The 13,298-nt window shown below is 38.5% G+C and overlaps 1 protein-coding gene across 2 annotated transcripts in view; it reads left to right on the top strand.

Moving 5' to 3' along the window:
- Positions 1 to 13,298, top strand: part of DYNC2H1 (dynein cytoplasmic 2 heavy chain 1) — a 397,795-nt gene that overhangs the window by 112,860 nt on the left and 271,637 nt on the right. For both annotated transcript variants that reach the window (XM_070803297.1, XM_019975614.2), the window contains exons 49-52: positions 3,067 to 3,315; positions 3,777 to 3,885; positions 7,092 to 7,205; positions 9,069 to 9,211. In XM_070803297.1, the coding sequence (XP_070659398.1) occupies positions 3,067 to 3,315; positions 3,777 to 3,885; positions 7,092 to 7,205; positions 9,069 to 9,211 (615 nt within the window). The remainder of the gene's footprint in view (positions 1 to 3,066; positions 3,316 to 3,776; positions 3,886 to 7,091; positions 7,206 to 9,068; positions 9,212 to 13,298) is intronic.

The raw sequence follows: 13,298 nt of genomic DNA, 5'->3' as shown, positions 1-13,298 counted from the left end.
GTGTGTCAGATCTAACCGGAAGCACATGTACTTACACAGATAAGTCGAAAATGGCTAAGATACATGCTGGGAAAAGGTATCTGAAGTTGGAACTATTAAAAAGACTTAATTGGGAAATACCGCTGTTAATATACTATTGACAGTTAATGTACTATTAACTGCTCATCCTAGAGCAGTAGTCTTAGCCTTTAGTGAGCATTAGAATCACTTTTGGAAAAGGCAGTGGCACCCCACTCCAGTACTCTTGCCTGGAAAATCCATGGACGGAGGAGCCTGGTAGGCTGCAGTCCATGGGGTCGCTAAGAGTTGGACACGACTGAGTGACTTCACTTTCACTTTTCACTTTCGTGCATTGGAGAAGGAAATGGCAACCCACTCCAGTGTTCTTGCCTGGAGAAGCCCAGGAGCAGGGGAGCCTGGTGGGCTGCCATCTCTGGGGTCGCACAGAGTCGGACACGACTGAAGCGACGCAGCAGCAGCAGCAGCAGCAGCAGCAGCAGCAGCAGCAGAATCACTTTGAGTACCGGAAAATATTGATGACTGTGTCCCTCGTTAGAAGTCTGATTCGATAGGTGCTAATCTGAACTTAAAAAAATCAGAAAAGAATCCAAATTTTTGATGGGCTCCTAAATGATATTGATTTTGCTGTTTCACTGAAATTTTTAACAGCACTATCCTACAGAGTGTTTTTTTTTTTTATTAATTGTAATAAGAAGCAACTGTATTACATATGATTGCTTCAAAGATTAATATTTGTATGGAAGTTAGTATGGATTTTATACCAAGAAAAGTTTTTCATGGTCTGGTAAAATGATTTATCTGACTGGAATGGGTATTGCAAAGTTTGGGAATATGCAGATGTTGTTAAATGTGTGAAAGTTGTCCTCTCTCTCTCCCTTCCCTCTATCAATGGCTCCTGGCAGGGCATGCTACCTCTTTATAGGCTTTTGATTTGTATCCGAGCAGTACATAAAAATGAGGGTTCACAAAATATTTTCATTTAGGCACTGCGTTTTGAGAGTTTGGAAATTGTCTTATACTCTGTGCACACTGCCTTCATGTGCTGTTGTTTTGCTGTTCAGTCGTGTCCGACTCTTTGCACCCCCATGGACTGCAGCACGCCAGGCTGTGCTTCACCATCTCCCGGAGCTTACTCAAACTCTTGTGCATTGAATCAGTGATACCATCCAATTATCTCATCCTCTATTGTCCCCTTCTCCTCCTGCCTTCGATCTTTCCCAGAATCAGGGTCTTTTTTAATAAGTCGGCTCTTCACATCAGGTGATGAAAGTATTGGAGTTTCAGCTTCAGCATCAGTCCTTCCAATGAACACCCAGGACTGATCTCCTTTAGGATGGACTGGTTGGATCTCCTTGTAGTCCAAGGGACTCTCAAGAGTCTTCTCCAACAGCACAGTTCAAAACTATCAATTCCTCAGGCTCAGCTTTCTTTATTGCCCAACTCTCACATCTGTACGTGACTACTGGAAAAACCATAGCTTTGGCTGTATGGGCCTTTGTTGGCAAAGTAATGTCTTTGCTTTTTAATATGCTCTCTGGGTTTGTCATAGCTTTTCTTCCAAGGAGCAAGTGTCTTTTAATTTTATGGCTACAGTCACCATCTGTAGTGATTTTGGAACCCAAGAAAATGGTCTCTCACTGTTTCCATTGTTTCCCCATTTATTTGCAATGAAGTGATGGGACCAGATGCCACCATGATCTTAGCTTTTTAATGGTTGAGTTTTAAGCCAGCTTTTTCACTCTCCTCTTTCACCTCCATCAGGAGGCTTTTCCTCTTTGCTTTCTGCCATTAGGGTGGTGTCATCTTCATATCTGAGGTAATTGATATTTCTCCCAGCAATCTTGATTCCAGCTTTTGCTTCATCCAGCCCCGTGTTTCACATGATGTACTCAGCATACAAGTTTAATAAGCACGGTGACAACATACAGCCTTGATGTACTCTTTTCCCAATTTGGAACCAGTCTGTTGTTCTATGTCCAGTTCTAATGGTTGCTTCTTGACCTGCATACAGGTTTCTTAGGAGGCAGGTGAGGAGGTCTGGTATTCCCAATTTCGAAGAAATTTCCAGTTTGTTGTGATCCACACAGTCAAAGGCTTTAGTGTATTCAATGAAGCAGAAGTAGTTGTTTTTCTGGAACTCCCTTGCTTTTTCTGTGATCCAGTGGATGTTGGCAGTTTGATCAGTGGTTCCTCTGCATTTTCTAAATTCATCTTGAACATATTTAAGTTCTCAGTTCATGTACTGTTGAAGCCTGGCTTGGAGAATTTGATCATTACTTTACTAGCGTGTGAGATGAGGGCAATTGTGCGGTAGTTTGAGCATTCTTTGGCATTGCCTTTCTTTGGGATTGGAATGAAAACTGACTTTTTCCAGTCCTGGGGCCACTGCTGAGTTTTCCAAATTTGCTGGCATGTTGAGTGCAACACTTTCACAGCATCATCTTTTAGTATTTGAAATAGCTCAACTGGAATTCCATCACCTCCACTAGCTTTGTTTGTTGTGATGCTTCCTAAGGCCCAGTAGACTTCACATTACAGGATGTCTGGCTCTAGGTGAGTGATCACACCATCGTGTTTATCTGGGTCATGAAGATCTTTTTTGTATAGTTTCTTCTCTGTATTCTTGCCACCTTTTTTTAATATCTTCTGCTTCTGTTAGGTCCATACCATTTCTGTCCTTTATTGTGCCCATCTTTGCATGAAATGTTCCCTTGGTAACAAGTGGTAAAAATTGGATAGTTTGAAGTATTTTACAACCTGCTTATCTTATACTGCTTTTTACTAGTTATATTAAAGATATTCAAAAGTAACTGACTGTTGTGGACTTATGCACTTGTTTGACATCATGTAAATTTTTCCTTAGAAAGCGCCATGCACCTGGATTACTAGATAGATAAGAGAGTGTGAGACAACACATATTTACTTAACTTCTTTTCTTGATTGCACCAAAAATATAATATCTTAATCTAGATAATTAACAATTTGTTATATAATTGAGAATTTCATTAATTATGTAACATTATTTGTGGTTTTTTTTTTTAAAAGGGTCTTATTCATTATGGACGAGATAACCAGAATTTAGATATTTTGCTTTTCCAAGAAGTCCTGGAATATATGTCTAGGATTGACAGAGTGCTGAGTTTTCCTGGAGGTTCACTTCTGCTGGCAGGACGCAGTGGTGTGGGTCGTCGGACCATCACTTCGTTAGTCAGTCACATGCATGGAGCAGTGCTGTTTTCACCAAAGATTTCCAGGGGGTATGACCTGAAGCATTTCAAGAATGATCTCAAATATGTAAGTGCCTCACAGTCTTTTACTTTATTTGGTTTTAAATCCTAATTATTTATTACTCTAAAAGGCTTTAATGGCCTTTGAGACTCTGATATAGAATATAGTCTTTTATTTTTTGTTGATTGTTTTCTTCATGATTTTGCAAAATTGTTTTTAGCTCTCAGTACCTCAGATTATGGGATGTTATATGACTTGGTAAGATAAACAAAAAGTAGAATTTAAGACATACGTGGGTGTATTTAAAAATAATCCTCTAGCTTTTAAAGATCTACCTATAAAACAATTAAATGTTCTCCCAGTAGTATTTGTTTATGAACTGAATTTACTTTCCAAACTATATTTTGATTACTCAATAAAGTATCAGTCAATAAAAATAACTTAGTTTACCTATAGAATGAAAATTTTTACCAATATTTGCCAAAAAATATTCAGTGGGTTCCGGAATGTGCTTTCTCATTGTGCAGGTGCTGCATCTTGCCGGTATTGAAGCCCAGCAGGTAGTTTTACTTCTTGAGGATTACCAGTTTGTACATCCGACATTTCTGGAGATGATCAATAGCCTTTTGTCTTCAGGCAAGTGGATGGGTTTTATTTAAAGAAAAATAAATAAATATTATTCAAGTGAAGTTATCTCATATAAAATTATGTTTCAGAAAATATTTGGCATAGCTTCTGCTAAAGTGATAGAAGATTAAACATTAAACATGCTCCGAGCAGGAGAACTGAGAAACCCTGTTTTTATGAAACCAAGAGGTTGTGGAATTATATAAAAATGATGATTAAATATTGATATTGGTAAATATACTGAATAATTTGCCTTCTTAAACACTTTTGGTGGGACTATTAGATAATATATATAACCTTTTGGGAAAGATATCAACCAGTACTTATTTAAAAAATGTGCTATACCCTTTGATATAAACATTATATTAAATTGTAGAAATTTAGTTTGTAGAAATAAAAGAACTGTAAAGAAATATGTAAGAAATAAGAAATATGCTAGAACCTCACTGTCCATCATTAGTGGAATAATTTAATAATTATAATATGGCCTTAAATATGGCTATATAATAGTAGATATATTTCAGATATATTAGATTTCATATTTCTTGAATTGTGGTATACTCTTGTCTCTGGAGCCAGCTTATCTTTTTGGTGAGTCCCTGAGGAAAATACCTGCAGTTTCCTACATTTCTTCCTTTTCTGCAGAATTTATGAAGGTTATTAGAATCTGTTTGTAATGTATAATCATTGTTAATAGAATTAGTGTGAGATAGTTTTGTTTTGAGTCTTTCATGGTTGCTCAGTTGGTAGATAATCCACCTGCAATGTGGAAGACCTGGGTTCAATCCCTGGATTGGGAATATCCCCTGGAGGAGGGTATGGCTCCAGTATTCTTGCCTGGAATCCCCTGTGGACAGAGGAGCCTGGTGGGCTGCAGTCCATGGTGTCACAGAGTCAGACACGATTGAGCAACTAAGCATGACACAGCTTTGTTTTGAACTTGGACCAAGAGTGTTTTGGTACTAAAGTATAAAATAAACCTTGTTAAATCTAGTTTCAGCTCTCTGAGTTGCTCCACTCCAGGGACTGAGGACAAATTTACATGATGCTCTTGTTCCACTGTGCTTTTATATAATACATGTTTTTGTTTTTTTTTTTTAATATAATACATGTTTTGAATCCTGCTAGGTAGACTCTGCATGAAGTAGTCTTTTTGTTTTCAGAATTGAATAGCTTTGGTTGAAGAAAACATTTTATTTATAAAGTAAGGAGTCTACACTGTAGTGCCCAAATGAGAAAGACTCTCTAGTTAGACAAGTAGCACATCAACTTTTGTCAAAGTGGAGGTAATGGTATAGTGAAAGTACTAGGCCTTTTTTGTAAATAACCTATTTTTTTTTAGGGATTCCCTGATAACTCAGTTGGTAAAGAATCTGCCTGCAGTGTGGGAGACCCTGGTTTGATTCCTGGGTCAGGAAGATCCCCTGGAGAAGGGAAAGGCTACTCACTCCAGTGTTCTGGCCTGGGGAATGCCATGGACAGTACATGGGGTCGCAAAGACTGAGCGACTTTCACTTTCACTTCATTTTGATTTTTAAAGTTCTTATTCCTGCATATTGCTTAAATTGTCACTGCTTCTGCTGCTGCTGCTAAGTTGCTTCAGTCGTGTCCGACCCTGTGCAACCCCATAGACGGCAGCCCACTAGGCTCCCTTGTCCCTGGGATTCTCCAGGCAAGAACACTGGAGTAGGTTGCCATTTCCTTCTCCAGTGCATGAAAGTGAAAAGTGAAAGTGAAGTCGCTCAGTCGTGTCTGACTCTTAGTGACCTCATGGACTGTCCATGGGGTTTTCCAGGCAAGAGCACTGGAGTGGGTTGCCATTGCCTTCTCCAAAATTGTCACTAGATGGCGACTTTGTTTCTTTTGGCTGATGTAAAGTAGCAGGCCAGATATTCAGGGTTTTTGTTTTAATTTGTGAAAGCAAACATTCAGATAAGCATTAACCCAGTAATTATTGTATGATAAATTGGTCTTTATTATCAACATATAACAGCAAAAATTATAAACTTAAATTTTTTTGGTTGTTAATTTTTCTAACTTTTTTTGGCAAAAATATTTATGTGAAAAATACTTTCAGAGAAAGTACTTAATAGGCCCTTTGGTCTCTTTTATATATTTAAAATTCTTATTCCCTATAGAGTATGTAAATAGAACTAACTTTCTTTATTAAATTTAAGGATACAAGGGTATCTTGGTACAGCTCAAATTTAGAGAAAGACATAGAGCATATTTACATGTATGTGCTTGTGTTTGAATATGTACATGGCTGATGGCTGGGTCGTGATCTGGTACCTCTGAGATGAGCATAAAGAAAAGTAGTAATTTAGACTGTGTTGGACTTTTCATGAATGCAGAAAAAAATTTTTCACTCAATCTTACAGTTTCTTGTGAACTACAAATATGTTGATTTAATACATATTTATTAAATAACTGGATTTATGGTGTGAACAAGCCCTCTATCAAATTCTTATAGTCTTACCACCTTTATTTGATTTTCATCATTCTGTTGCGTAGTAGCAGGCCATGACTAGTTCTCCTGATTTCTAGTAACAAGCTCATTCATTCATTTATTTAACAAATATTTATGGTTTAGATTCTTTGCCAGAAATGTCCTAAGTTTAATATTGATCATAATTAAATATTTGCCTTCTGGGAATTTAGAATCTAAGTGGGCAGGGAGAAGTAATTCAATTATTATTAAATGATGTGATAAATGCCAAACAGTGATGTTTGGATATTATATTCAAGAGAAAAGAGTACTTTCCCTAATATGTTGGTATTCAGGAAAGGCTCATGGGCGTGGCAGTTGGCAAAGCAGTATCTTGAGGGATAAACAATATTTTTAGTGGAAGATTTGGGGCAGAGCAAGACTGTGGTATGATGTATTCCAGGAAGAGGAAATATTTCATTAAAGTTTTAGAACACAAAAAAGTTCACTGAGGTTAGAATACAAAGTCTTGGAAGAGGGTAGAGAAGGACTTGGAAAGGCAGATAGGTGAACGGTTAGTGGGAGGAGTTTGAATTTTTTTGAATGAAGGTTACAGGTATATATTTGTGAATAATATAGAGGTGATAGGGCTTGCTTGTTTTGGAAACAAAGATTGAATAACATCAGATTATTTAATATAAAAATAGAAGAAGCATCGTGTATGTAAAATGTGTGTTGAATTTAGTGTAATGTAGCTAAATCTCAGAAGAAATATAATGTTCTGCAGGTGAAGTTCCTGGACTCTACACTCTCGAAGAATTAGAGCCCTTACTCTTACCTCTTAAAGATCAGGCTTCGCAGGATGGATTTTTTGGACCAGTCTTCAACTACTTCACGTATAGTAAGTACGATAGAGCTCAGTAATTTAACTGTGCTTCATGTGAAATAAATACGTTTAATCTACCGTATTTTCTCATTAGATTGCAAAGGTATCTTAAATTTTGGGTCCATTTGGTAATTTATATTTTTTCTTTTTTATAGAACTTTTAGAAAATAGCTGGTAAGTAGACTAAAAGCTAACCTATAATAAAAACATGTTAAGTAAAATTTTAGCAAAAGGTTAGGATGAAAGTATGGTAATGTCTTTTGGGATATTTACTTTGCTGCTTTTGTTTCCATGTGATAAACTTAGTACCTATCTTAGAGAATTAGTGAATTATTTAGATTGTGCCACATTCTGTTAATGAGGTGACTTTTGTTAATGAGATGACTTTTGGCCAGCACCTAGGGGTGGGGGCTGGTTGCCAGGGAAACCAACCACAGGAGTCCTTTCTCTTTCCCAGGAAGCCACATCAGAAGGGGAGAGATCAGCTAAGCCCCGATTATTAAGTCCTGGTGTGGGGGAGGGGTGGCCTTCCCCCTCCCCGCCCTAGACTCACATAGTACGGAACATACATTCATTCCATCAGCCTGGGCTCCTCACTGCTCTCAGCTTTCTGCTCCATGTCACCTCTTCATGATTTTTTTAAAAAATACTTTTAGATTTATAGAAAAGTTGCAAAGATGGTCGGGGGAGTCCCTGTGTAGCCTTCACCCAGCTTCCCCTCATGTTGGCATCGTACTGTGACAGCTGCAGTACATTTGTTCAGCAGAGAAATCAATGTTGGTTCAGAGCTATTGGCTTCCCTTGTGGCTCAGCTGGTAAAGAATCTGCCTGGAATGTGGGAGATCTGGGTTCCATCCCTGGGTTGGGAAGGTCTCCTGGAGAAGGGAAAGGCTACCCACTCCGGTGTTCGGGCGTGGAGAATTCCATGGACTGTATAGTCCACGAGGTTGCAAAGAGCCGTACATGACTGAGTGCCTTTCACTTCACCTCACATGCTGTAGTTTCTTTGAAACTAAAGAAACATATTATTATAGAAGCAGTTTTGTGTACTGCTAAATTGGTAAGTAAAAAACAAGGTAATAGTGACAGCACCCAGGCACTGCTATTACAGTGATCATCTTTATTTTTCTACAAGAACATTTATCATTGATGAAACAAAGAAAGTTGTTAAAGAGCTACCTTCCCTTCTCTCTCCTTTAAGTTTAGAGGGAATTTCTACCACACCTTTAAGAAACAGACCATCTCAATGCTATTTTAAAAACTACTTCAGAACATAGAAAATAAAGGAGAGTTTCTAAATCCCTTCTTATGAAGGGAAAATGATATTAACATTGAAATTGGAAAAATATTTCTCCTAAAGGAAAACCAGAGATCAGTTTTGCTTCTGAATATTGAAACAAAAATCCTAAAAAGGAAAAAATTATTTAGTAGAATCCAGTATGACATTTGAAAAGTAACAGCAATATCATATCTTTTGGGGATATTTTATCCCACCTTGCACAAACATAGCACATATATGTGCATTGCAGGCGTGCTTATCCGTTCAGTCGTGTGCAACTCTTTGTGACCCTTTGGACTATAGCCTGCCGCGCTTCTCTGTCCATGGGGTTTTTCAGGTGAGAATAGTGGAATGGGTTGCTGTTTCTTTCTCCAGGGTATTTTCCCAAGCGGGGGATCGATCACGAATCTCTTGTCTCCTGCATTGCAGGCAGATTTTTCACTTAGAGTATAACTCTGTTTCATAGCTTGCTCTTTTGTTAAAGAGCTTCTGCCATCCAGTTTCAGAAAATTTTAATTTCATAAAACCAGACCATGTATGGATTTCTTCAAATATTGTTATTGTAATATTCCATGACTCTATTTATCCTATTTTTTTAGGAGTGCAACAAAACTTGCATATTGTTTTGATAATGGATTCTGCAAATTTAAACTTCATAATAAACTGTGAGAGCAATCCTGCTTTGCATAAGAAGTGCCAGGTGTTGTGGATGGAGGCTTGGTCAGATAGCAGTATGAAGAAAGTAAGTTTAATGTTTAAATACGGAAATAAAAAATAAGCACATTTTCTTTTTAAGACACCAAGGACTTCCCTGGTGGCTCAGATGGTAAAGCATCTGCCTACAATGTGGGAGACCCGGGTTCAATCCCTGGGTTGGGAAGATCTCTGGAGAAGGAAATGGCAACCCACTCCAGTATTCTTGGCTGGAAAATCCCATGGATGGAGGAGCCTGTTAGGCTGCAGTCCATGGGGTCGCAAAGAATCGGACAGGATGGAGCGACTTCACTTTCACTTTCAGTTTCTTTTTAAAGTTACTAATTGTTACAATTTCCCCTTGGTGTTTATTGTAATCCTTAATTGTGGTGCTGAGCATCTCTCATATATTTGAAAATAACTGTCTTTTCTTCATACTCTTGTACTTGACAGATTAGTTGACTACAAAATTTTAGGTGTAAGATTATGTTCTTAATTAAGGACCACAGAGATGTTTATTATATATAAAAATTTTTATAAATTTAATTACTTAGTCCATTATAGACTAGCTTATGATTAAATATCACAGCAATAATTTTAGCAGTTGTTTCAATTAAAGTTTAGGTGCCTTTTAAAAAAATCTGTCATTGTTATGATATATGTTTGGAGGGGTATGAGTTTAAAGTGTGAACTCAAAAACTATCTCAACTGGAAGCCTTTTACATTGCTTCATTTGAATAAATAATAATTTTCAATATTGTCTCCTTGAATGATGCTCATATTTCCAATCATTGATTTATTTTTGTATAGTAGATGTGCAAACTATTGCCTATCATGATTCAGAGAAGGAAGCGCAATTTGAGATAATAGACAACATTTTACAGTTGAGATGATCCTTTAAATAGATTTTAGTAAGTAGATAGAGGAAAGTTATTCCAGTCTGAAGAGGCTACATGAACAAGAGGTATTCATTAAGAAGCAGTAATTATTGGATACTTAATATGTGTCACTCTTTTATATACTGGGGATATAGCAGAGAAAAGAGAGACACAAGTCCCTGCCTCATGGAGTTTACATTCTTTTGGGGGATATTTGGAGGGAAAGCTTTCTACAGGAAGAATCTGAGATGAGAGCAGGCCTGGTGATTTGAGGGCCAGTTCATTTGTAACAGAGTGATCAAGGCAGAGAGTAGTTGCAGATGAGGTTGGGGGATTAAGAGAACAGTTAGGGTGGGGCTTTGGATGCTATTATAAGGATTTCAACTTTTCTGGAAACCAGTAAGGGACTCCTTGGAGGCTTGGGAGCAAAACTCTTCTGATGTTTTATGGGATTACACTGCCTTCTGTTTGAAAATAGACTGTAGAAGACCAGGAGGAAGCAGTTATAAAGCTATTGAAGTAACCTTGGAGAGAGACAAGGATGACTTGTCTCAGGATATAGTGGTAGAGGTGGTGAGAACTGGTAGATACTCGGTATGTTTTGCAGTAGAAATGATAGGGTTTGCTGACAGATTGTAATAAGTTATTAGGGGAAGCGAGGAGTTGAGGATACCTGCCAGTCTGTTGGCTTGAGCTCCTGGAAAGACTGGAATACCTGTCAGTTGAAGGGAGACTATGAGAGGAACATTTTGAGAAGAGAAGATGAAGCTTTCAGTTTTAGATCTATTAAATATGAGGTGTGTCAGACATCCGAGTTGGAAGATTGAGAAGTTCAGGGGAAAAGGTCAGGCATACAGGCAAAATTGTCGGAATTATCAGAGTTTAAGTGGCATTTAAAGCTTTGAGAACAAATCCTACTAAAGGATTGAATGTTGGCAGAAAGCGGAGATATCCAAAGGCTGACCTCTGGGGCACTTTCAGCATTAAGAGGCTGAGATGAACAAGAATCAGCAAAGGATACTGAGAAGGAACCGCTAGGGAAATAGGAAAACAGGAGTTGTGAGTACAAGTGAAGCCTGGAAGCCAAGTGAAAACAGCATTCTGAAGGAGCAAGGAAGGGTGAACACATGGAAGTCCATGAGGGCTGGAAAGTGATCTTTGGGTTTAGCAACTTGTGTCCCTTAGTGACTTTAATGAAGCAGTTTCAGTTAGTAGTGGAAAAAAATACTGTAATGAAATGTGTTTTGGAAAGAATGAGAAGAGTGGAGAGTGAATATAGTCACCTCTTTTGAAGAATTTTGTTATAAAGTGGAAGATAAAAATGGATCAGTAACTGTAGGAAGTGGGAATAAAATAGTTTTTTTCTTTAAAAAAATTTTTTTAAGATGGGATAAACTGGAGCATACTCATATGCCATTGGGAATGCAAGAAAGGAAACAAAACATATATTTTATATGAAAGAGCAGGAATTGCTGGAGCAATGTCCTTGGGTCTAGACACCATATGGGCCTATTACACAAATGAAAGGATTGAGGACAAGCCTTTGCTTGGGCTTCCCTGTGGCTCAGCTGGTAAAGAATTTGCCTGCAATGCAGGAGACCTGGGTTCTGATCCCTGGGTTGGGAAGATCTCCTGGAGAAGGAAAAGGCTACCTACTCCAGTATTCTGGCCTGGAGAATTCCACGGACTGTATAGTCCATGGGGTCACAAAGAGTTGGACACACAGAGCGACTGTCACTTCACTTTTCTTGGAGAACGGAAGCATCATCTGTAGCAACAGGAAAGGAAGCAGAGTACAGGGGTCTGCGTAAAGCAGGTGGACAGGAGTAGCATTGGGAAGTTTTAGACACTTCTGGTTGTTTCTGTTTTCTGAGTGAAATCGCAACTAAGATTAATCACTTGAGAGAAAAGTTGAGGGAAGAGATTTTGGAATCTTGAAGAGATGTAAGAGGATGTGCAAAATAGTGTTTTGGAAGAGGGAAGGAGTGAAAGGCTTAGGAGAATGGAATATGATATAGCTAGATAGCATTATGGGTTCACATGAGGCTAGTGATTGTAAAGTTCAGCTGAGGCCATTCAGTGTAGTTGTGTGCTTTTTCTCCAGTCATGTGTGCACTCAGGGTTACAGACCTGCAATAGTGGTGACCTGCATTTAAGCAGGATTGGGGCTTTGCTTTGCTACTTGAGTGTGTGCCGAAGAATGTTCAAACTACCACGCAATTGCACTCATCTCACATGCTAGCAAAGTAATGCTCAAAATTCTCCAGGTGAGGCTTCAGCAGTACATGAACTGTGAACTTCCAGATGTACCAGCTGGATTTAGAAAAGGCAGAGGAACCAGAGATCAAATTGCCAATGTCTGCTGGATCATCAAAAAAGCAAGAGAGTTCCAGAAAAACATCTTCTTTTTACTGATTACGCCAAAGCCTTTGACTGTAAATCACAACAAGCTGTGGAAAATTCTTCAAGAGATGGGATTACCAGACCACCTGACCTGCCTCCTGAGAAATCTGAACGCAGGTCAGGAAGCAACAGTTAGAACTGGACATGGAACAACAGACTGGTTCCAAATAGGGAAAGGAGTACATCAAGGCTGTATATTGTCACCCTGCTTATTTAACTTATATGCAGATTACATCATGCAAAATGCCAGGCTGGATGAAGCACAAGCTGGAATCAAGATTGCTGGGAGAAATATTAATGACCTCAGATATGCAGATGGCACCACCCTTATGGCAGAAAGTGAAGAGGAACTAAAGAGCCTCTTGATGAAGGTGAAAGAGGAAAGTGAAAAAGCTGGCTTAAAACTCAGCATTCAAAAAGCTAAGATCATGGTGTCCGGTCCCATCACTTCATGGCAAATAGTTGGGGAAACAATGGAAACCGTGAGAGACTTTATTTTTGGGGGCTCCAAAATCACTGCAGGTGGTGACTGTAGCCATGAAATTAAAAGACATTTGCTCCTTGGAAGAAAAGCTATGACAAACCTAGACGGCATATTCAAAAGCAGAGACATTACTTTGCCAACAAAGGTCCGTCTAGTCAAAGCTATGGTTTTTCCAGTAGTCATGTATGGATGTGAGAGTTGGACTATAAAAAGAAAGCTGAGCGTAGAAGAATTGACACTTTAAATGTGATGTTGGGGAAGACACTTGAGAGTCTCTTTAACTACAGTAGTAGTTCAGCTAACTACTCTTGAACTACAAGGAGATCCAACCAGTCCATCCTAAAGAAATCAGTCCTGAATATTCATTGGAA

This window comes from Bos indicus, chromosome 15, assembly GCF_029378745.1.
Source record: "Bos indicus isolate NIAB-ARS_2022 breed Sahiwal x Tharparkar chromosome 15, NIAB-ARS_B.indTharparkar_mat_pri_1.0, whole genome shotgun sequence".
NCBI classification, from domain to species: Eukaryota; Metazoa; Chordata; class Mammalia; order Artiodactyla; family Bovidae; genus Bos; species Bos indicus.
Note: the sequence above shows the minus strand (reverse complement) of the source record. Positions and strands in the feature narration are given on the sequence as shown.